This window comes from Bufo bufo, chromosome 1 (assembly GCF_905171765.1).
Source record: "Bufo bufo chromosome 1, aBufBuf1.1, whole genome shotgun sequence".
Classification (NCBI taxonomy): domain Eukaryota; kingdom Metazoa; phylum Chordata; class Amphibia; order Anura; family Bufonidae; genus Bufo; species Bufo bufo.
In genome coordinates, this window is record NC_053389.1 from 102,303,290 (window position 1) to 102,327,994 (window position 24,705).

General features: G+C 43.6%; 1 protein-coding gene across 1 annotated transcript in view; it reads left to right on the forward strand.

Moving 5' to 3' along the window:
* MORN1 (MORN repeat containing 1) overlaps positions 1–24,705 on the forward strand; it is a 489,262-nt gene that overhangs the window by 92,961 nt on the left and 371,596 nt on the right. The window contains exon 7 of the mRNA XM_040427472.1: positions 8,615–8,711. Coding sequence (XP_040283406.1) covers positions 8,615–8,711 — 97 coding nt within the window. The remainder of the gene's footprint in view (positions 1–8,614; positions 8,712–24,705) is intronic.

A 24,705-nucleotide genomic window follows, 5' to 3' on the forward strand; every position in this document is an offset into this window, starting at 1 on the left:
CTACATCCGCCGGCACCGGCCCCACGGACAGTGACCTTGCATCGGGGACCGCAAATTGCACGGGCAGCACACATTTATGAGCCCTAATATTGTATAATAATTATTATTAGGAAGTTTAAATAAGTTAATAATAAAATATATTTATGTTCTATCAATCTAAGGCTCTTATGTCATTGTCAGAGGTATTGCCCGTGTGGTCACTGCTTTGCCACCAGAGTAGTAGAGAGGTTGTTCTCTGCTCCCAGGGCAGCTATGAAAGTGGATCTGACTAAAGCAAGACTTTTTCTGCTACTTGTCCATGGCTGCAACCTTCTAAAAAATGCTTTTTATTGTCACTGTGAAGGGTGAAAGAGGCGCGCATGCACTGAAGTGCCCCAGCCTGCACGGTCTCTCTCGACTCCACTCTCTGAGCTCTGTTGAAAACCTTTGTATGTTTCCAGGTTGGGACGAAGAGGCCAGAGAGACCCTGCAGCCATGTTTTTCAATATAGGACTACCCCTTTAAGTGCCTTATTCATGCCTCTTTGACCCGTCACAGCGGCAATTAAAAACTTTTTTTTTATATAATGGTGTACCGGCTCCCCAGCCCTGCTGCTGTGATTACTGGAGAAAAGCAGAGTTACATCAGTCAATAGAGTTATCGTTTTGTTCCATAGTTGGCCATAAAAATGCGTGGTTCCTCCTACCTACCTTCTCCACCATCTGAAATAACAGCCCCATTCCTTATGCCGTGTGGACATTTATCGTCCCATACTCCCCTGCATTGATCCTACAGTGAACAGCCACCCATTTCTCGCTATGATTGATATGAGCCATCTGTGGGGGGTTTGGCGCCATTGTGGGTAAGGACCATTTAGCAAGATTTCTTTGTGTTAAAAAGTGTCTTAGGTCTTAGTCCTAATGCACACGATTGTATCCGTTTTGCAGTCCGCTAAGCGCATGCATGCCGACAATTTTTTATTTTTTACTCCTGTAGAAATCTCCTATCCTTGTCTGCAAAATGGACATGTATAGGACATGCTCTATCTTTTTTGCGAGGCCATGGAACGGGCATATGGTTTGCTGTCCGCGTCTGAAATTAAGTGGTCCGCATCCAATCTGCAAAAAATGCGGATCGGATGTGGGCGGGACATATGGTCGTGTGCCTAAGCCCTTAGGCTACTTTCACATTAGCGTAGTTGTAGTTTTATTCCGGCTGCCTCTTGGCATGTTTGCCGTGCTGCGGCCAGACCTCCGGCCCGCCCCCGTTATAGTCAATGGGGCTGGAGCGGACCTCCGGCGGCACGGTGCACTAGCGGAAGCACGGATCCGGCAAGCTGTTCCCCCGCCAGAACAGCCTGCCGGAGAAGGCTGCCACTAGTGTGAAAGTAGCCTTATAGTCTGAAAAATACGGTACGTTAAAATCCGATACCTTCTATTTGACAGCCTGCACATGCATATCTCTGCTCCGATTGTTTTCCAGATAATCCCTTCCTATATGGTTTGCAATTTCATTTTGTTACCATGTAATCCTATGTGAAATGAATCCCCCAGTTGTGATAGGCTTCTGGCTTTCGTACAAGTTCAGCTCATTCCCATCCCTGTTCCCATATTTCCTTCCTGCGCGTTTAAGGAGGATGCACTGCTGCTTAACCCGACTGCTAATCATGCCAAACAGGTGTGTCGCCGAATGGTATTCCTTCTGTGTAAACTATTACAATCCCGTCTTCCTCATTGTTAAATCTTCCAAAAATAGTGTGTTAACGAATGACACGTTATACTGGTGGGGATATGCAGCTTGAGACTCTACAGCTGTAGAACTACAAGTCTGTGCATGCACTGGTATGGGCTGACACTGAACCCCCTGCACAGGTGACAAACATAAGGATATATGTAAAAGCTGGTTTTTCTGCTTGTTACATCTTATACAGGAAGGAAACCATTAGTGAACTTACCAGAATATATTAGGAAATTACTTAAAAATAACCATTCTCTAATACAATGTATTTATGGGAATCGCTCCCTTTAGCAGCTGGCAAATTCTGATAATACGCAGTTGCTGGGAATAAGATCCATGCCCTATTATATTTTGGTACTTCCACCAAAGGTGAGCCTGCATTGTCAATTGTAGTGCTGGCCTAGAACCTACTGTATACAGCAAGTGCATTGTGAGAAGTTCCCAAATAAAGCGGGTCATTTATTAGGACTGGAGCTTTAGACACCGGTCTTAATAAAGCCCCTGCTCTGGTGGTGGATCGCCAAAGTTATGTAGAGGCGCCGCCCTCTACATAACTTCGGCGGATTCTCCACCACTTCTAGATGTAAGACAGCTTCCGAGCTGTCTTACATCTAGACCATTTTCCTCGCCTAAACCAGGCATAGAAATTTATACTTGAGACATGCCTGCCGGCCCGCCTCCTTCCCCCCCACACCACGCCCACAATTTTAGACCTGTCGTGAGAGCGTAAAAGTGGCAGATTGCTAATCTGTGCCTGAAATACGCCTAATATAGGCGTATTTCAGATTAATAATTGACCTCCAAAATGTTTAATAATCCCACAGAGCTAGTCAGCAGAATACAGACACCATCTACAGAAGCCAGTATTCTGCTGTGGTAGTCCACTGGACAGTCTTACCCATTATACCATCCACATAATTACTGGCAGAGGTGGAGCAAAAAGTTTATGGGTTCTGGTGAAAAGAAACCCTCACTCTGTATATATTATATGAGTAAGGGCTCATGCACACAGACGTACAGTATTACAACTCTGCAACTTCTGAACTGCACAAAACCATAGTATGGCTGCCATTGTACTCTGTTGGGCCGTACTGTACCTCCGTATACTTGTTTAATACGATGCTAGCCAAAGTGGCCATCCTGGTAAATAAATGTCTTCATGTACAGTATGAGTGAGTGCTTGCTGTCATTTTCATGTATGTATTTTAGAAAAGTCTACATGTCTGTGCGAGGAAGCTGCAGTACTGTCACTCTACATTACGTCTGTATTCTGGTGGTATGGACGAGTGTCAGCGCGTGTGCTGGAGGTGCTGACAGCTACCATTTAAGCTTTTCATCTCCCTACTCTGTATCTTCACCTTTTTTTATTTGTCGCAACATCACTTACTCTGCTGACAAATCCATCATTGCTTCTGAGAGTGGTATGTGCCTATTATCATAGGGTGCCATACCGTCCATGCAGCCATATCACACCTTGTGTATGTCATTCAGGCTTGCTTCTGGTCTTCCTCACTCTATAATTGGCTGAATTGAGGAAAGTGATGGAAGTGTTCTTGTATGTATTTACAGAGTAGTTCCAAACCACGGGTTCACTTTAAGTGTATGTTTATAATTGCCTTCAGACGATTCCTGCACATGGCCATATGTAGATGTACGGTTTTGTGCACTTCCCAAACTCCTGTGCACCTTCCATCTTTACCGCCAACACCAGCACAGTCAGCCTCTTGTGTCATTTCTGGCACTTTTAAAGGCTATGTACACCTTTAAGGACAATTTTATTTTATAATTGCATTTTACTCATTTTGGGCTGGAAATCATTTTTTCATTTGGTCTTTATTAAAAATATTGAGCCGTTCTACCACAAAGGGTTAACTGTTTGTCTAGCTGTGTGAATCCTACTTTTTACTTTCACTTTGTGCCGGCCATCTAATAACCCTTATCGCTAAATTACTAAAAGATCCTACAGCGCTTATTCAAGCCACAGTAAGATAAGAATTGCGCTTTAATGATTGTTTATAAGATCAGAGATAAGGAGCCCTCAGCTGAGCTGCCTGACGGAACAGAGTGAAAATACAGAGCCTGCTACTAGAGAAACTGAAAGCTGCACACAGAAAGGGATTCAATTTTTTTTAATAAAGACTAATTGAAAAAAATATTTTGAGCTCAAAATGAGTACAATGCAATCATATCTAAAAAAAAATAATACTTCTCCCAAATGTGTATATAGCCTTTAAGTCCTGATGGTGCTAGACAATATCCTGGGACATACTCATAGGTCAGCTTCAGAAGGTTACCGGCCATGTGATCACTACCCAAATAAATTGTCACGCAGTTCCAAAATAAAGCCGCCATACAGTGCCTAAATATAAATAAAATTAAATACAGTGGCAAAATAAATAGGCCATACAGCGCCATAAAATATGACCACATTGAGTCAGCAGTGCCCAAATAAATTATTACCTTGAGCATATTATTATGCATGGTGCTCAAATAACACCTCCTGCTGTTCTTGTATGATATTATACTAAGTCATAATGTAAGACTGATAGTGCAAACGGGGTCCCGCTATCACTATCAGTCCCATATAGATTGAATAGAGCGGTTATGTGCATACGTGATCACCGCTCCATTCAAATGGGGGACATGAGACCCCTGTTTTCGCGTTGCATTATGATTTAGAGAGGGATGCAGGACTCGCACTCTCGTGATCAGTGGGGATCCCAGCGGTTGGCGCCCCAGCGATCATACCCCTCTATATGGGACTGAGGATTAGTACAAGGCGTAGTTGGTTGTACAGATGATACAATGTGGCTTTAAAAATAAAATGTGAGGCGCAAGTACCTCCAGTCCTTTATTGTCCTGATCTCCGGGGTCAGACCCCCAGCCATCAGTTATAGATCACCATAAATATTTCAGTAAAGCCCCTTTACTCCTATTTCTCATATGCTATGTGTGCAGTTTTATAGAATATTATGTAGTCCCTTTAAAAAGGACATGTGCTTGTATGTTCGGAGGCCTTGGTGGGAGTGCGGAGGGAGGTAAAAATGATGGACCTGAGAAAACTACCAACTTGGTTGGTTTTGAACAAAATAATGGAGATGGTTCGACAACTAGATCCAAATCTTTTTTTTTTTTGATTGAGTACCTGCACAGGTTGCAGATTACACACATTTTTTTTTTCAACGTGGATCCTCTTGCGGAAAAGCCACAGCGTAATGCAGTACCAGCCAAGTTATATGGTTAATACATAAAAAAAAAAGACATAAGTCCTTCAAGTTCAACCAGTGGATAGGGGGGATGTGAATTTTAGAAATGCTGAGTAAGAACCAGAATTTTACAAATTTGCATAAGCATTAATGTCATTTACTTTTAAGAATTCATCTAAGCCCTTTTTAAAACTGTCCACTGTTCCTGCAGTGACCACGTCCTGAGGAAGTCTATTCCACAGCTTCACCGTTCTTACAGTAACAAAGCCTTCAGGAGATTGAACTTTTTCCTCTCCAGTCGGAGGCAGTGCCCCCTTGTCTTGTGAGGGCATTTTACATGGAACAGTTTTTCACCATATTTTTTGTGCGGCAAATTTATATACTTCTACAGGTTAATCATGTCCCCCCTTAGACGTCTCTTATCAAGACTAAATTAATTAAATCTGTCCTCATAACTAAGACCCTCCATGCCCCATGTATGAGATCATAAAAATCCCATGTACATTTTGGGGGTCATTTATCAAACACAAATACGTATAAATTAGGCATATTTCTGGCGCAGATTGCGGCTTAAAGGTCCTTTGCGTTGCAATCTGCGACTTCTCCCCACTTACACCAGGTGTAAAAAAAAAAGTGGGCTTGGAAGGTGGTGGGCCGGCAGGCTCGTCTCATTTACCATTTTCTACACCTGTTTTAGGCATAGGAAGTGGTCTAAATGTAAGACAGCTCGGAAGCTCTCTTACATTTAGAAGCGGCGGAGGATCCGCTGAAGTTCTGTAGAGCACCAGCGCCTCTTCCACTGCTAGGTATAGGGGTTATTAAGACCAGCGTTCAAATCGCCGGTCTTAATAAATGTGCCCCTTTGTTGTTTTTTTTTCGTTCTGGGTGGCAATTGACCTGCCGTACAGATTTTGAAATCCACAGCATGTCAGTAGATTTCACTCTTTTGGATGTTAGGGTGAGATCTGCGGCAAATCGTATAAAAACCACGCCAGTAACACATGCAGAGTTTGGTGCAGATTTGGTGCCGCACAGCTTTCCTCTTTGTAAACCTGCCCCCGTGTGCAGGTAGCCTTCTAAAACCGCGTACAGTACTGCAGATTAAGTCAAACGCTCACAGGTACGAGCAGCTCATTGTTTCATAATATTTTGCTCGCTGTATTGGAGCAATTTCAATATCCCGGGTTGTGATAAGCAATTATGGTGACAACGCTTTTCCATGAAAGACAGGCTGCATTGTGGTGTTTTCTTTTCCCTTTCTTGTCGTGGTAGTAGCTGCAGCTGAATGGCGGACATTATACTGCTGACAGCCACAAAGGACTCACAATTTTCTTATTTAGCTCAAGAGGTAAAATGATTGTCTTTGGCCTGCGGGTCTCACCATCTGAAATTCAAGTAAATTCAGATATGACATGTAAGGATATTAAGCGCCACCAAGCACAAGGCTGCATACTGATTGCTTAGAATAATACAAGTCATGTTACTTAGAGGCGGTTGGCAGTAATATGTTTTTTATTTTATTTTTTATTTCCCTCTATTTGTATGTCATTGATATAATACACGAGTTTCAATCGGAAACAAAGAGAATCGCATCTAATTATCCTGATCTTTTGATGACCTTCACCAATGCTCAGATGACGTCATGTCTTCCCACATGTGTTGCTGAGGTGGACAGTGTGAGGCTAGGGGCTCATTTTTAAATTTAAAGGGGTTTTCCAGTTTTCATCAACATCCCTTAAAATATCATTTATAAAGGTCACTGTAATTTTTTCATGAATTTCTTTTACCTTTTATTGTGCCTGTCTCCTGATCTGGGTTGTGCACACATGACCATGTCAATGCAGATCCTTGATATTTCCTGTGATGTTATGTCCATGGGCGGGGCAGCAGTAGGGGAGTGTCTACGTCACTAGCTGGGTAGGAGGAGCTATAAACTAGCTGGGGGTTGTTAGGGGCGGTGCTGGTGCTGTGGCAGAGGAAGGAGAAGTGCATCATGGGTTTGGTGGGATACAGCAACAGGAAGTGCTACATACAGGATGGGAAAAAAAACAGGGGGATTTATTTACATGGTGAAACTGAATCAGAAAAGTCTAAATTGAGAAAAAAAAAAAAGAAACATGGGGAAGATGTACATGAGGTAAGCAGAAAAAAAAAAAAAAAAAGAACACCTGGAAAGCTTGATGCAATTGAGCTGAGATTGACGAAATATAAACTGCTAGTGGTGCTTGGTCAACGATGACCTAACCAAGGTGGTTCCCTCTTTATTTTAGGTTCTGCAGCAGGGTCTCATTAATACTGGGTGGCATCTCCCCTTGCTGCAATACAGGCTGCCAATGTGGCATGGAAATGGTCATACAGATGCTGTATGTCTTCCAAATCTTTTTCAACTTGGACCCGTAGCTCAGCCAAGGTGGTGGTTGGCTGTTGTGTATGGTTAATCTGTTGCCCCTTCAAGTCTCAGACATTCTCAATGGGGGAGATTGCTGCTAGAGACCCTGGGGAGCACATTGTGAAGCGCAGGCAGTGTATGGGCGGCATTACCTTGTTGGAATACCACCTCTCCTATCTGACTTAAAAAATGCAGTAGGACTGGTTCCATGATGTTGTGGACATACCGAAGGCTGATCAATGTTCCCTAGCAGGCACACACTCCCAGCTGGTAAAACACAGTTCCTTTATTCATAAACTTCTAGAATGAATAATAGAGGAATATCCCAATATAGCATTATGACAAAAAGATGACTCCAGAATTTTTATTACATGGGTAATACAAGTAGTTACTAAAACATTCATGTCAAGAGAGGTGAGAGGTCTTCTTTAAAGGTATGTGATTTTAGCTTGGTGCATTCTTAAAACTTATAACAGCTGCACAGGTAATTCAGGGGCAAAAGAAGAAAAATTAGCAAATTTACTGGATTCAACCTTTTGAGAACGATGCCCACACTGTACAGAGTGTATCTTGAACCAGCGACCACTCAATAGGTGTCCCTGAAAAATAGAAAAAAAAAAAAAAAAAGTTGGGTCACAAAACGTGATGAAAATAAGCCCGAAGTCCACCTGCTCTCTTTAATTAGTGGACGCCTTCCCCGGTTTTGGGTTTCCTTCCCCTTTGTGCTGAACATAAAGAAAGCCCAGACTTAGCAGGCAGCATGTGCCACAGACATCTTGGCAGCAGGATAAGACTGCCGCGTACCCAAATTTGAAGGTGTTTTGTTTTTCTCCTCCTTTTGCAGAATATGCTCGGCACTTGACAGACGTCTGAATGCACATTGTCTTCAGATTCAAATTGCAAAGTCGTTTCAGGGTGTAAAAATTCTGCAGCAGCTGCTCAATAAAAAGGCATAAGCTCGGAATAAAAAAAAAAAAAAAACAGACGCCCAATTACAGCGATTTCTTTGAGGCGAGATATTTGCTTATAAGGTGAAACATTTGTCTTCCCGAAAAACGTTCCTCTTTGCCTCTTAATTCCTTTTTAAGGGGCGCGCGTTGCATAATCTTTGGATATTGTGTGGTCTGCCTTTCAGCTCTCAGAGGAATTGTAGAAGGGTATTGCTCTCGAACTGTTCATTTTCTAGGCCCACCCAGTTTGCTATTGAGAAGTCAGAGGAGTAATCCCCCCTTTATGAAACAGCAGGCATCGCCGTCCTAATGTAGATCCAATGTTCTTTTTTTTTTTTTCTTCTAATTTACAGGGCCAGTGGCGGAGTGACGTCTTCAGTGGACAAGGGACCATGATTCATTGCTCCGGAGTAATTTATGATGGTCCATGGATCAATGGCCGTCCTGCTGGTATGCATTTTATTACGCTATCCAATTATGAATAAAGAAGAGAAAAAAAACCGGTAAACTTAATGCACTGGCACTTTTTATTGATTATTATACGGGAAATCTTTGGTTTGTAATGTTCTCTATGGAACTCTGGTGGGACTCTCTGACCTTACGGCAGGCACGGCTCTAGCTAGAATAGGGTCCTAGAAAAGAAGAAGAAAAAAAAAAAAGGAAATAAGACGCCAAGGAAAATAGAGTAAAATTAGGCTTGCCAAGACTGCATCTTAATAGGAAGAGAGAGTGACAAGGCTTTTTAGTTTTATTTCAAAGGAACTCTCGCTTTTGTTGCAACCGGTTACAAATCCTAACCATCTGTTGTGGGTGTACGGGATTAGAGAGAGACTAAAGGCAAAGGATTGTGCTCTAATAATATAGATTATTTGCGTGTAAATGGCAGGTGTGTAAAAAATGATAATACCTTATATTTGCCGTACAGATATTAATGAGAAAGAGCGATAGATCGGCGGCTGGAGGCTGAACCGCACAGAAAGACACGTTTCTTTTCATGTCAGAATTCTCTTTGTTGTAGGTGCGGTTTATAAAGCGGCCGCAGTGATTTGCGTGAAAGGCAATTATTAATAAATACTATATATATTATTTTTTCCTGCTGCCTTTTGGTAAATAAAAAAAAAAAAAAAAGGTTGTATGACATAAAGGTTATTTATTTTCTACCAGAAAGGGCCCTGTTCTTGTCTCGTATGGCAGCTCTGCTCCACTGGTGCCTGGTATTAAAATTCAGCCTTGTTGACTGTACTGAACTGCAGTACCAGACATAGCCTGTAGACAACCGTTGTGCTATTTCTGGAAGGAAGCAGCATGTTTTTCAAGTCCATAGCACTACAGGTCTCAGCATGATCCATTCACTTCTATGGCAAGTGATCTGAGCAAGTGTGCATGCTGGGAGTTGTAGTTTCACAACAGCTGCAGTGCCGAAAGATGCTAACCTGTGTACTAGTCTATTGCAGACCTTTTAAAGAGGTTTTTAGGTTTTTTAAACACTATATATATATACAGGGAGTGCAGAATTATTAGGCAAGTTGTATTTTTGAGGATTAATTTTATTATTGAACAACAACCATGTTCTCAATGAACCCAAAAAACTCATTAATATCAAAGCTGAATATTTTTGGAAGTAGTTTTTAGTTTGTTTTTAGTTTTAGCTATTTTAGGGGGAAATCTGTGTGTGCAGGTGACTATTACTGTGCATAATTATTAGGCAACTTAACAAAAAACAAATATATACCCATTTCAATTATTTATTTTTACCAGTGAAACCAATATAACATCTCAACATTCACAAATATACATTTCTGACATTCAAAAACAAAACAAAAACAAATCAGTGACCAATATAGCCACCTTTCTTTGCAAGGACACTCAAAAGCCTGCCATCCATGGATTCTGTCAGTGTTTTGATCTGTTCACCATCAACATTGCGTGCAGCAGCAACCACAGCCTCCCAGACACTGTTCAGAGAGGTGTACTGTTTTCCCTCCTTGTAAATCTCACATTTGATGATGGACCACAGGTTCTCAATGGGGTTCAGATCAGTTGAACAAGGAGGCCATGTCATTAGATTTTCTTCTTTTATACCCTTTCTTGCCAGCCACGCTGTGGAGTACTTGGACGCGTGTGATGGAGCATTGTCCTGCATCAAAATCATGTTTTTCTTGAAGGATGCAGACTTCTTCCTGTACCACTGCTTGAAGAAGGTGTCTTCCAGAAACTGGCAGTAGGACTGGGAGTTGAGCTTGACTCCATCCTCAACCCGAAAAGGCCCCACAAGCTCATCTTTGATGATACCAGCCCAAACCAGTACTCCACCTCCACCTTGCTGGCGTCTGAGTCGGACTGGAGCTCTCTGCCCTTTACCAATCCAGCCACGGGCCCATCCATCTGGCCCATCAAGACTCACTCTCATTTCATCAGTCCATAAAACCTTAGAAAAATCAGTCTTGAGATATTTCTTGGCCCAGTCTTGACGTTTCAGCTTGTGTGTCTTGTTCAGTGGTGGTCGTCTTTCAGCCTTTCTTACCTTGGCCATGTCTCTGAGTATTGCACACCTTGTGCTTTTGGGCACTCCAGTGATGTTGCAGCTCTGAAATAAGGCCAAACTGGTGGCAAGTGGCATCTTGGCAGCTGCACGCTTGACTTTTCTCAGTTCATGGGCAGTTATTTTGCGCCTTGGTTTTTCCACACGCTTCTTGCGACCCTGTTGACTATTTTGAATAAAACGCTTGATTGTTCGATGATCACGCTTCAGAAGCTTTGCAATTTTAAGAGTGCTGCATCCCTCTGCAAGATATCTCACTATTTTTGACTTTTCTGAGCCTGTCAAGTCCTTCTTTTGACCCATTTTGCCAAAGGAAAGGAAGTTGCCTAATAATTATGCACACCTAATATAGGGTGTTGATGTCATTAGACCACCCCCCTTCTCATTACAGAGATGCACATCACCTAATATGCTTAATTGGTAGTAGGCTTTCGAGCCTATACAGCTTGGAGTAAGACAACATGCATAAAGAGGATGATGTGGTCAAAATACTCATTTGCCTAATAATTCTGCACTCCCTGTATATATAGTGTATATATAGAGAAGAGCTACTAAACTGGTACATGGATTGCAGGATAAAACTTACCAGGAAAGATTAAAGGACCTTAACATGTATAGCTTGGAAGAAAGACGAGACAGAGGGGATATGATAGAAACTTTTAAATACATAAAGGGAATCAACAAGGTAAAAGAGGAGAGAATATTTAAAAGAAGAAAAACTGCTACAGGAGGACATAGTTTTAAATTAGAGGGGCAAAGGTTTAAAAGTAATATCAGGAAGTATTACTTTACTGAGAGAGTAGTGGATGCATGGAATAGCCTTCCTGCAGAAGTGGTAACTGCAAATACAGTGGAGGAGTTTAAGCATGCATGGGATAGGCATAAGGCCATCCTTCATATAAGATAGGGCCGGGGGCTATCCATAGTATTCAGTATATTGGGCAGACTAGATGGGCCAAATGGTTCTTATCTGCCGACACATTCTATGTTTTTATATTATTAAGGTGTTCGTTTTAAAATTGTGGGGGTGTTACCGAAGTGATTGAGGAACCAGTATGTCAACTGAACAGATTTGACTTGGTGATACTCCAAAGGGCATTATTATGGCAGTTCCCTGGTCTTTACTCTTCAACCCCCTATACAGGGATCTGGACTTTGCTGCAGAGGAACCACCAAGCCACTACCTCCTGGAATAGTCTTTGATTGACAGCTGACCCATAGGTGTCAAGAGACACTGATGCAGAGCACCGAGGGATCAGGCAGACAATAGACAGGGATAGGCCGAGGTCAAGGCAGGAACAGTACGTGCAATTCAATAAATAGCCCAAGGTCCCGGCAGGTAGCCCAGGATCAGTACAGACATTGGGAGAAGGTCAGGCAGTACATGGTCAAAGCCGGGAAACAGGCAGAATTTGGTACACAGGCAGGCAAATAGTAGCGGACTAGAATCTATTGCTCAGGCACCTTCCCACAGGGGAAGGTGCCTTAAGATCCCTAAGGTGGCCAGCCATTCACTGGTGAAGATTTGGGCATGCTGGCTGTTTAAGAGTCGAATGATGCACAGGAAGAGGAGAGAGGGAGGTGGTTCAAAGCTGCCAGGACCCGGACGACTGGAGTGGATGAGCAGAGCAGCGGCAGTGCCTGTACAGGTACAGTATTCAACCCCCCCCCCCCCCCCCCTTGCTTTTTTTCTGATTTGTCACATTACAACCTGGAATTAAAATGCTTTTTTTGGGGGGTGGTACCCTTTGATTTACATTACATGTCTACCACTTTGAAGGTGAAAAATATTTTTTTATGGTGACACAAACAATAATTAAGACAGAAAAAAACTGAGAATGTGCATCAGTATTCACCCCCTGAAAATCAATACTTTGTGGTGCTAACTTTTGCTGCAATTACAGATGCAAGTCTCTTGGAGTATGCCTCTGTTAGCTTAGCATATCTACACAATGGGATCTCTTCTCTCTATTAGGGCTCATGCACATGAGCGCGTGTGCCCCCTATCCGTGCTGCGGACTGCAAATGGAGCACTGTGCATGTGCATGCCGTTTGTGTATGCGGACCCATTGACTGTTCGCAAAAGTCGGACCACACAGCAAAAAATAGGACATGTTCTATGTTTTTGTGGTGCGGAGGCATGGACCGCAATCCTCCGGAAGCACTGCGTAATGCTTCTGTGGGCTTCCGATCCATGCCTCCGCTCTGCACTCTTTCGTATCGAGGATTGCGGACCCATTCATGTCCGCCATATGGGCACAGGGCACACGCTCGTGTGCATGAGCCCTTACTGAGTGTCACTAATGCCGAGAAGTGTGTGAGTGCCCTCCAATTTCAGAATCTGACATGGGTGCTCCCTTCCTTTTATTACACAGCCTGTGTGATTCTCACTTTGCAGACTGCCTTGGGTGTGCTTTCCTCCTTGTCTACTGCCTCTGATCTGCCAAGAATACAGTCTCCTTCCCTTCCCTGCTGCTATCTCTAACATTGACAGAAGGGATAGGGAAAGCAGAAAGCCCCGTCAGTAGAAGCAGTGCTGTGACATATTTATATCAGAATCTGCAGCACCAGCAGCTAAGTGAAGGACTTACAGACACTCTGCAGAAGCGAAATGATAGGAAATTCATTACAAAGACTATTCAGAAAGTTGCCTAACGGGGTTGTCTCATCTGAGACATTGATGACATATTGCTAGGATATGTCACTAATGTCAGATAGATGCAGGTCCCAGAGATGAGACCCACACCAATTTCCATAACAGGCCCCCGAAAGTAAAGGAGAGCGCAACTCGCATGTGAGTTCCGAAAATAGCCAAACAGTGAAAAGCGCACCGCGCAAGTGCAGCCACTGCTCCATTCACTTCTATGGGACTGCCGGAAATAGCCAAGCCAGCGCTATTTTTGGCAGACCCATAAAAATGAATGGGGGGCGTCCGCGCATGCGTGGCTGCTCTCTGCTGACGTCGGGGGCCCATTCTGGATTTAGGTGTGGGTCCCAGAGGTGGGACCCATAATTATCTGACATTGGTGGCATATCCTAGCCTCCCATGTCTAAGATGCGACAACTCCTTTTAATTTTGTATTTTGGAAGAATATGAACAATAAAAATGAGCTCAAAGGTGTCCATAGCCCTGAAGAACATTAGAAGCCACTTGTATGAACGTATCTGTCATGTCACAGTTTCCACCGTTTCTGAGTAATGTTTTTCATACTCATTACAACATAAAATAGCCATTTGAAATACCTAGAAAGATGGAAGCGCTACATTATTCAATTATTGGGCAGGGAGTTCTCAGTAATAACCGGAGTACAAGTCAGATCTGAAATAAGACTGGCACGTCAGTGTGAATAATTGAATGTTTTTTGGGCACAGCAGCGAGGTTTATGCGGAGTGGTTACATAAAGCATGCCAGACACAGACACATGAAATAAACAGCGGAGAAGGAACATGGGAAAATGGAAAACAATGCAAAGATTAATGCCCGAGCTTATCATAAATGGAAGGAAAGTTTTGCTGTAATTTGGCAGCAGAATCTTACAATATGCTGGCAGGAAATAGATCTTTCCTTTCACTCTTTAATTCTTGACAGTCATTAGCCGGGCACTGGGGGCCTGATCACTGTAGCTTAAATGAACAGCTCTTTCATGCACGGATATGGAGACTTGTATACACTTGGGGAGATGGTCTTCTGTACTCATTAGTGGTTACTTGTTGCTATGCAAAAACATATAAAAATAAAGGATTGAATTTGTCTTATCCCCAATGACAGTCTGCATCACCGGGACCATTTGTGAAGGGAATGCTCAGTTATATTGGCACCTAAGGCTATGCTCACATCAGTGTTTAGAAATCACCATAGCCCTGGAGTTCACCGTACCAGGCATATCCTGATAATGCCGGGAGCCACTGGATCCCTATTGACTACAATGGGATCTGACAGGGATCTGGCCACTTTTCGGCATAAATGCCAGAAAGCGGCCAGACAAAAAGTTGGGCATGGAGGACTTATTTTTTGCCAAAAGCCGGCATTTATGCCAGAAAGACACCATATCCTATTGTAGTCAGTGGGGATCTGGTGGGTCCCGGCCTTATCCGGTTATTCTGGATATGGTGAAGTCCGGCAAGCTGTTCCTCTGCCAGAGCAGGCTTCTAGATTTGTGAATGTAGCCTAAGAACTTCATGCTGAGTGTAGTACACAGAATAGCGTACAAGTAGCCGCAAGCTACACCAAGTACAGTAGTCATCAAACAGCAAATGCTGTGTTGAAGAATATGGCCCTCCTTAGAGGGGTTGTCTGTTATTTTTATATTGATGGCCTATCCTCCTGAAATGCCCCTTTAAGTACCAGAAAGGCCTTTTAGGTTGGTGCCAAGTTTTCCCCTTTGTAAACATAAATTATGATAACTTCATTTTTATCTGGTCAGTGTTTGATAAATATATATATAACTAGCAGAAGGACCTGGCTTCGCACGGGTATATTTCATTTATTTCATTTAATGTTTGTGTGTGTCGTTAAAAGATATCGACAGTATCCACTATAACAGTGACATCTACAGTACCCCACCCCTTAACAGTGACCTCCACAGAGCCCTGTTCCCTTAAAATGTGACCTCCACAACACCCCGCCCCTTAACAGTGACCTCTATAGCACCCCACCCCTTAACACTGACTTTCTTAGTGGACCGTCCCCTTAATTGTGACCACCACTGTTCCCTGCCTACTTAACAGAGACCTCCACAGCACATGCCCCTTTAACAGTGATCTACATAGCGGCCGCCCCTTTATTAGTGACCTCCACAGTACCCCACCTCCTTAACAGTAATTTCAAAACACGCCACACCCTTAACAGTGGCCTCTACAGCAATCTGCCCCTTAACACTGACCCCCATAGCGGATCGTCCCCTTAACTGTGACCTCCACAGCACCCTGCTCCTTCAAAGCTGACCTACAGCAGTGAAGAAAAATGGCTGGGTTGTTATGGAAACCTGGTGTAAAACTGTGTGTATGTGGAGACTAAGGACCTGCGAGCTTCTATTGGCTAATAAGGGTCATGTGACTGTGTGTATGGCAGTTGGGATATGAGGAGAAAGACCTGCAGGCTTCCATTGGCTAATGTAGGTCATGTGATGGTGCCATATTTGCATTTTTGGAAATATCTCAGAAACGGTACGTGCTAGAGAGCTGAGATCTGGTCTAAAACCTTCCCGGACACCTGATGTACCTGTGTGCCAAATTTCGTGATTGTAAATGTGATGGTGCGGATTCCTTTAGCAGACATACACACATACATACACTCAGCTTCATATATTAGATGTTAAAGGGGGTTTTCCAGGAGTAAAATATTGATGAAATATCCTCAGGAGAGGTCATCAATATCAGATCGGTGGGGGGTCCAACTCTCGGCTCCCCCACCATTCAGCTTTTTGAAGAAGTCGCATTGCTCTTCCTAGGCCAGTGACGTCATGTTCATCGGACACATGGCCTATATGCTGCTCAGTCTCATTCAAGTGAATGGACCTGCAGTGCCAAGCACAGCCACTATATGATGTACAGCGCTGTGCTTGGTACAGCGTGAAAAGACAGCTGATCAATGGAGATGCAGGAACTTGGACCCCCACCAATCTAACATTGAAGACCTATCCTGAAGATAGATCATCAATATTATACTCCTGGAAAAGTCAGAACACACTGACAAATGTATAAATCTGCAGGGATTTCCTAACCAAATGTTAGAAAATGGGTCAATCCCCTTATTTTGTCCTATCATGTATGTACAGACATGGGGGGTAATCAAAGGGTAAACACCAAGGGGCCAAAGTAGTGGACAAAATACCAAATTATTGTGTAATCATAGTTCATATAGTTCAATACGCTAGACAAAAGATATTGAGCAGTATAAAACTATCATCAGTGTCATGATATACATGAAATCAGATACTCAAGTACTCTCGGATCACTTGTCCAGATGCCACATCTAAACCCCATAGCCAAGGTCCAAGAAGCAGTGTACAAGTAAGAGGATAGTCACCCTAGAAATCTCTATTTTCCTATGCCTTCCTAACAGCGGAGGCCTTGTCCCAACAAGGGCACCCCGCTCGCTGTTGTTTAAACCCTATGAAGCCCTGATACACCCTACATATCTTATCCAAAGTATGTTGTCCCAACTTGTTTTCCCTCTGTATTGAGAGGTTCCACTATTTTCTTGTTTGGATTTGGAATAAGGAAGCAGAGACCAGGATGTCAGTGGTGGGGATTGGTGTGGTGAGTAAGGCTACATTCACACGACGGTGATAAGAAAAGCCAGTTAAAAACCGATAAACTGTACATTTTTATTTTCAAATGATTTTTCAAGTTATTATCATACATAACAATGAATCCAAATTATGTTTAAAGTAGTAATGTGTAAAAATTACAAGTTTTTACATTGCACTAGAGTGTACATTTTTCATCGGCCATTTTTTTATGTCCGTTTTACATCCATTTTTAGCACGTTAAGAATAGATGAATGTAATTATCTCTCTTTTTTTTTTTTAATCCCTGGAGTTCCCTTAGAATATATTCTGCCTCCCACAGTGCTTTCAATATATATTATGCCCCTCTGTAGTGCCTTAGTATAAATATTTGCTCTCATACTGCCCCCAGTATAAATATATTGTCACTATTGTTCCCCAGTGTATACAGTGGTTCCGACCAGTAAAAAGATATATACAGTACAGACCTAAAGTTTGGACACACCTTCTTATTCAAAGAGTTTTCTTTATTTTTATGACTATGAAAATTGTAGATTCACACTGAAGGCATCAAAACTATGAATTAACACATGTGGAATTATATTCATAACAAACAAGTGTGAAACAACTGAAAATATGTCATATTCTAGGTTCTTCAAAGTAGCCAGGCTTTGCTTTGATTACTGCTTTGCACACTCTTGGCATTCTCTTGATGAGCTTCAAGAGGTAGTCCCCTGAAATGGTTTTCACTTCACAGGTGTGCCCTGTCAGGTTTAATAAGTGGGATTTCTTGCCTTATAAATGGGGTTGGGACCATCAGTTGCGTTGAGGAGAAGTCAGGTGGATACACAGCTGATAGTCCTACTGAATAGACTGTTAGAATTTGTATTATGGCAAGAAAAAGGCAGCTAAGTAAAGAAAAACGAGTGGCCATCATTACTTTAAGAAATGAAGGTCAGTCAGTCAGCCGAAAAATTGGGAAAACTTTGAAAGTAAGGGCTATTTGACCATGAAGGAGAGTGATGGGGTGCTGCGCCAGATGACCTGGCCTCCACAGTCACCGGACCTGAACCCAATCGAGATGGTTTGGGGTGAGCTGGACCGCAGAGTGAAGGCAAAAGGGCCAACAAGTGCTAAGCATCTCTGGGAACTCCTTCAAGACTGTTGGAAGACCATTTCAGGGGACTACCTCTTGAAGCTCATCAAGAGAATGCCAAGAGTGTGCAAAGCAGTAATCAAAGCAAAAGGTGGCTACTTTGAAGAACCTAGAATATGACATATTTTCAGTTGTTTCACACTTGTTTGTTATGTATATAATTCCACATGTGTTAATTCATAGTTTTGATGCCTTCATAGTCATGAAAATAAAGAAAACTCTTTGAATGAGAAGGTGTGTCCAAACTTTTGGTCTGTACTGTATATATTGTCAATATTCATTGTCAATGGGGACAAACCGTAACTGAACAGAACGGAATGCTCCAAAATGCATTCCGTTCCGTTGCGTTCCCATACCGGAGAGCAAACCGCAGCATGCTACGGTTTTCTTTCCATCCTGGGATGCGGAGCAAGATGGATCCGTCATGATTCGCAATGCAAGTCAATGGGGACGGATCCGTTTAACTCTGACACAATCTGATAACAGAAAATGGATCCGTCCCCCATTGACTTTCAATGGAGTTCATAACGGATCTGTCTAGGCCAGTGGTCGGCAACCTTTTTTTTCAACTGAGCCAAATATCGCCAAAACCACGATTGAAATTTCTTTGGAGAGCCACATTTTTAAAACCTAAAATATTGCGTCAATAGTACCAGTGAGGACTATTAGGGCTCATGCACACGACCGTGTGCCCGCCGTTGCCATATTGCAGGTCTCATACGGCGGGTCTGCAATACACGGGCACTGGCCGTGTGCAGCCCGCATCAAGGACCCATTCACTTCAATGGGTCCAGGATCCGGAATATGAGTGCTACAGAGTGCTTCCGTGGAGCTTCTGGCTGTGCCTCCGCACCGCAAAAAAGTAGCGCATGCACTACTTTTTCGCGGTGCGGAGGCACAGCCAGAAGCACCACGGAAGCACACTGTAGCACTCATATCCCCGATCCTGGACCCATTGAAGTGAATGGGTCCATGATGCGGGCTGCACACGGCCAGTGCCCGTGTATTGCGGACCCGCCGTATGAGACCTGCAATATGGCAACGGCGGGCACACGGTCGTGTGCATGAGCCCTAATAGTCCTCACTGGTACACTGGCATCATGGACCCATTCACTTTAGCATGCGCTACTTTTTTGCGGTGCGGGCAGTCGGATGCGGATGGTGAACCCCATTCAAGTGAATGGGTCCGCGATCCTCATGCAGCTGCCCCATGGTCTGTGTCCGTGCATTGCGGACGGACCGCTATTTGCGGTCCAGAGCACAGGCACGGCGCCCTTACATTCGTGGGCATGAGCCCAGAGTGTGTTTTTACATACTTTTATATGTACTTTCTTTTATTTGGATCTTGATTATTATTTCATTTAATCTTTATAATTTTTTACTTTTATTAAACGCACTTATGGGGGATATCTGTGGATGACGCACTTATGGGGGATATCTGTGGATGACACACTTATGGGGGATATCTGTGGATGACGCACATATGGGGGATATCTGTGGATGACGCACTTATGGGGGATATCTGTGGATGACGCACTTATGGGGGATATCTGTGGAGGGCGCACTTATGGGGGATATCTGTGGAGGGCGCACTTATGGGGGATATCTGTGGATGACGCACCTATGGGGGATATCTGTGGATGACGCACCTATGGGGGATATCTGTGGATGACACATATATAGCATAAGATGCTATATAAGTGCCCTCCACAGATATCCCCCATAAGTGCCCTCCACAGATATCCCCCATAAGTGCCCTCCAGTAAGTAAAGTAATGTATTAGTGGGGGGAAGGGAGGAGGCACATGAAATACATGAAGCCCACGGGGGCACTCGGGAAAGCGGCATTTGATATTTGCCATTCGGTGTTCTTGGAAAGGAGGGTGACCACTTTTTTGCGCGCAGTAATGGCGGACATATTGCTTAAGACTCATAGTCATTGGTTATTATTTTTAAACTTTTATTTTTGAAGAAAATTTTCCACAGCTCACAGAACATTTTCCACAGCTCACAGAACATTTTCCCTCAGAGCCTATGTTCATTTTTGAGGGCTATTTTCCCTCAGCACAGTTCAGTCATTAATCCCAATTCATCCCTGTTTACTAAAACTTCCCCCGACGTTAGTCTCCACACCTCCCCATTGACTGCGACCTTCATCTGTATTATAAAGTACTGTAGAGGGCCCGGCCAGAGGCTATTCAAAACTCACCGCACGTCCGCACAGTCACTGCCGCCTGCTGCTTCTGAGTGTCTGACTGGGAGGGATCCGGAGATGCACGGAAACCACGCCTCCGGGCGGCTCCTCCTCACTCTCCTCTGACACACGTGAGCTGCCTACTGCGCTGCGCCGTGCGCACTGCCCCCGGCACTGTTAGATCACATTTTGAATAGGAGGCGGTGGGGGGGCCGGGGGCCCCCCTGGCTCAGGGGCCCGGTCGCAATTGCGACCGCTGCGACCCCTGTAGCTACGCCACTGCATCTCACCCTCCGTCATGCGCCTCCTGCCCCGCCTGCCTGCTTCATTCATAAAGTGGAAGGAGCAGACAGACGGTGCAGGAGGCGCATGACGGACATTTTGCAAGCTTGAGCGGCGCGATATGGCTGCGCGGCCGCCCACCCGCCAGCCCGCACCAAAGAGCCACATTCAAGGATAAAAAGAGCCGCATGTGGCTCGCGAGCCGCGGCTTGCCGACCACTGGTCTAGGCTATGTTAAAGATAATACAACCGGATCCGTTCTAAACGGATGAAGACGGTTGTATTATCAGTAACGGAAGCATTTTTTTGCTGAACCCTGCCGGATCCAGAAAAAACGCTAGTGTTAAAGAAGCCTTAGTCTAATTGTTGCCCATCATCTTGCATCTTACCGGTCTACCCATAGCAAGTCACACAAAAGGTATAAGATCCTTTCAGTGGCAGATGATACAGTGCTGTCAGTTTAGTGTGAGTGACATGGTGACATATGCCATAGATGACTACTGGAAAGATAGAATGGGCCAGCTGGATGATGTCATAGCACAGATCATTGAGATAATGAAATAACTGTCAGCGTGCCTGGAAAACTCTGTGTAACATCTTTGCATGGATAATTTCTTTAGACCAGTTGAAAGATGATCTTGCATGTTTTACAGTAATCTCTAAAAATGGACCTCATATGTTTGTTGAGAACTTTCAATGGCGGGATCTAGAAGATAATACTTCAATATACATCTTATACTCATCGTTACTGTTGGTTTTTGCTGCCTAGATTATGTTAAAACCTTCGAATCTATGTTGTTTTGAGGATGCCAGATGTCCTACTGAGCATAAAGCTCAGGGGTTGTCTTAACTCAGACATTGGTTACATATCTATAGGATATTCTATCAATGTCAGACAGGTGTGGTCCCACTTCTGGGACCTGCTCCTACCTCCAGAACAGACTCTCCAAAGTGAAGAACACTCCACTCAAGTGCAGCCGAAGGAAGCAAGCTAAGGGACTTAGCACTGGCTCGGCTATTTCTGGCAGTTCCATAGAGAAGAATGGTGAGTTGGCCATGCATGTGCGCAGGGCCGGCCTTTGGGGTGTGCGGGCTGTGCGGCCGCACAGGGCGCCATAGCAACAGGGGCGCTGGGCGGCCGACAGCTCGCAATGTAATATGCGGCAGCAGGCGAGGCTGCACTTGTGTTCTCCGTGCGGTGCGCTCTGCAATAATTTCTATAGGATTTTCGAGCGCGGTTGCTCTGCTATTTTCTGAACTCCTATAGAAGTAAATAGAGAGCATGCACAGTGTACTCTTCTTCACCTTGGTGGCCCCATTCTGGAGATAAGTAAATGTTCCTGCACAGTCTAGCAGTGTCGAATTAGTACTGACAATCAATTGTTAGCGTTAAGATCTGTTCACAGTCATCGTTAGGAAAAGTGATACAGATTTCAAAGTTTTATAAATACCCCAACAGCAGCCATGTGTTCTTCTAAGCGACTGCATAACATTCTGAAGATGAAAATGATTGAGGCCTAGGAGAAGGCTATAAGAAGATAGCAAAGCGTTTTCAGGTTGCCATTTCCTCAGTTTAGAATGTCATTGAGAAATGGCAGTTAACAGGAACAGTGGACATCAAAAGAAGGTCTGGAAGACCAAGAAAGATCGTCAACTTCTTTAAAGAGGTTATCCTGTAATTATTTTTGATGACCTTTCCTCAGGAGAGGTCATCAATATCAGATCAGCGGGGATCTGACACCCAGGACCCCCGCCGTTCAGCTGCTAAAAGAAGCCTGCGCTCTGTGAGTGCCATGGACTCTTCCTAGGCCATGTGACATCACTGTCATGACACTGACATGGCCTACTTGCAGATCTACCCCATTGAAGTGAGTAGGGCTAAGCTGCAATATCAAGCACCGCCGCTATACAGGGAGTGCAGAATTATTAGGCAAGTTGTATTTTTGAGGATTAATTTTATTATTGAACAACAACCATGTTCTCAATGAACCCAAAAAACTCATTAATATCAAAGCTGAATATTTTTGGAAGTAGTTTTTAGTTTGTTTTTAGTTTTAGCTATTTTAGGGGGATATCTGTGTGTGAAGGTGACTATTACTGTGCATAATTATTAGGCAACTTAACAAAAAAAAAATATATACCCATTTCAATTATTTATTTTTACCAGTGAAACCAATATAACATCTCAACATTCACAAATATACATTTCTGACATTCAAAAACAAAACAAAAACAAATCAGTGACCAATATAGCCACCTTTCTTTGCAAGGACACTCAAAAGCCTGCCATCCATGGATTCTGTCAGTGTTTTGATCTGTTCACCATCAACATTGCGTGCAGCAGCAACCACAGCCTCCCAGACACTGTTCAGAGAGGTGTACTGTTTTCCCTCCTTGTAAATATCACATTTGATGATGGACCACAGGTTCTCAATGGGGTTCAGATCAGGTGAACAAGGAGGCCATGTCATTAGATTTTCTTCTTTTATACCCTTTCTTGCCAGCCACGCTGTGGAGTACTTGGACGCCTGTGATGGAGCATTGTCCTGCATGAAAATCATGTTTTTCTTGAAGGATGCAGACTTCTTCCTGTACCACTGCTTGAAGAAGGTGTCTTCCAGAAACTGGCAGTAGGACTGGGAGTTGAGCTTGACTCCATCCTCAACCCGAAAAGGCCCCACAAGCTCATCTTTGATGATACCAGCCCAAACCAGTACTCCACCTCCACCTTGCTGGCGTCTGAGTCGGACTGGAGCTCTCTGCCCTTTACCAATCCATCCACGGGCCCATCAAGACTCACTCTCGTTTCATCAGTCCATAAAACCTTAGAAAAATCAGTCTTGAGATATTTCTTGGCCCAGTCTTGACGTTTCAGCTTGTGTGTCTTGTTCAGTGGTGGTCGTCTTTCAGCCTTTCTTACCTTGGCCATGTCTCTGAGTATTGCACACCTTGTGCTTTTGGGCACTCCAGTGATGTTGCAGCTCTGAAATATGGCCAAACTGGTGGCAAGTGGCATCTTGGCAGCTGCACGCTTGACTTTTCTCAGTTCATGGGCAGTTATTTTGCGCCTTGGTTTTTCCACACGCTTCTTGCGACCCTGTTGACTATTTTGAATGAAACGCTTGATTGTTCGATGATCACGCTTCAGAAGCTTTGCAATTTTAAGAGTGCTGCATCCCTCTGCAAGATATCTCACTATTTTTGACTTTTCTGAGCCTGTCAAGTCCTTCTTTTGACCCATTTTGCCAAAGGAAAGGAAGTTGCCTAATAATTATGCACACCTAATATAGGATGTTGATGTCATTAGACCACACCCCTTCTCATTACAGAGATGCACATCATCTAATATGCTTAATTGGTAGTAGGCTTTCGAGCCTATACAGCTTGGAGTAAGACAACATGCATAAAGAGGATGATGTGGTCAAAATACTCATTTGCCTAATAATTCTGCACGCAGTGTACTGTGTGAGCTGCAGGTGACTGATCAGTGGATAACTCCTTTAACTGTTCACAGTAACAGTAATTTTTGACCAGGGATGCCCAAACCTTTGCATGCCACTGTATGACAGTTTTATGTCATGTCTATGTCTCATCTAAGCTTCAATATGCAGATAGAACTTCCTTTTCCTGACCTCAGGAAAAGCCTCAACATTGGGTTTGCAGGTCTTGCTTGTCTCATTGTATTTTGGGGCTATGGCTATTGACGCGCAAGTCTTATGAGATCTTCTCTCCAGCTTTTCCAACTGGAATCTTTGATCAGATCTAGAGCCCTCATGGGACAAATATTTATTATTGAATTACTGGACCTCCAGCCAACCAGTTTGACTGTGAGTAGTGTCCCCATGATCACTGCTTCATCCCATTACTATCTACACAATACCTAGACCTTTCCAATTCCTCAATATTTCAAATATACTTCTACAAGTTTCCTGGGACCATAAAAGGTTTACACCAGACTGGGCAACTACTTCACACCGCCTTCAGGAAATAACCTCCACTAAAACTTGACAAAATGTAATAGTTACTGGCTATTATATACAG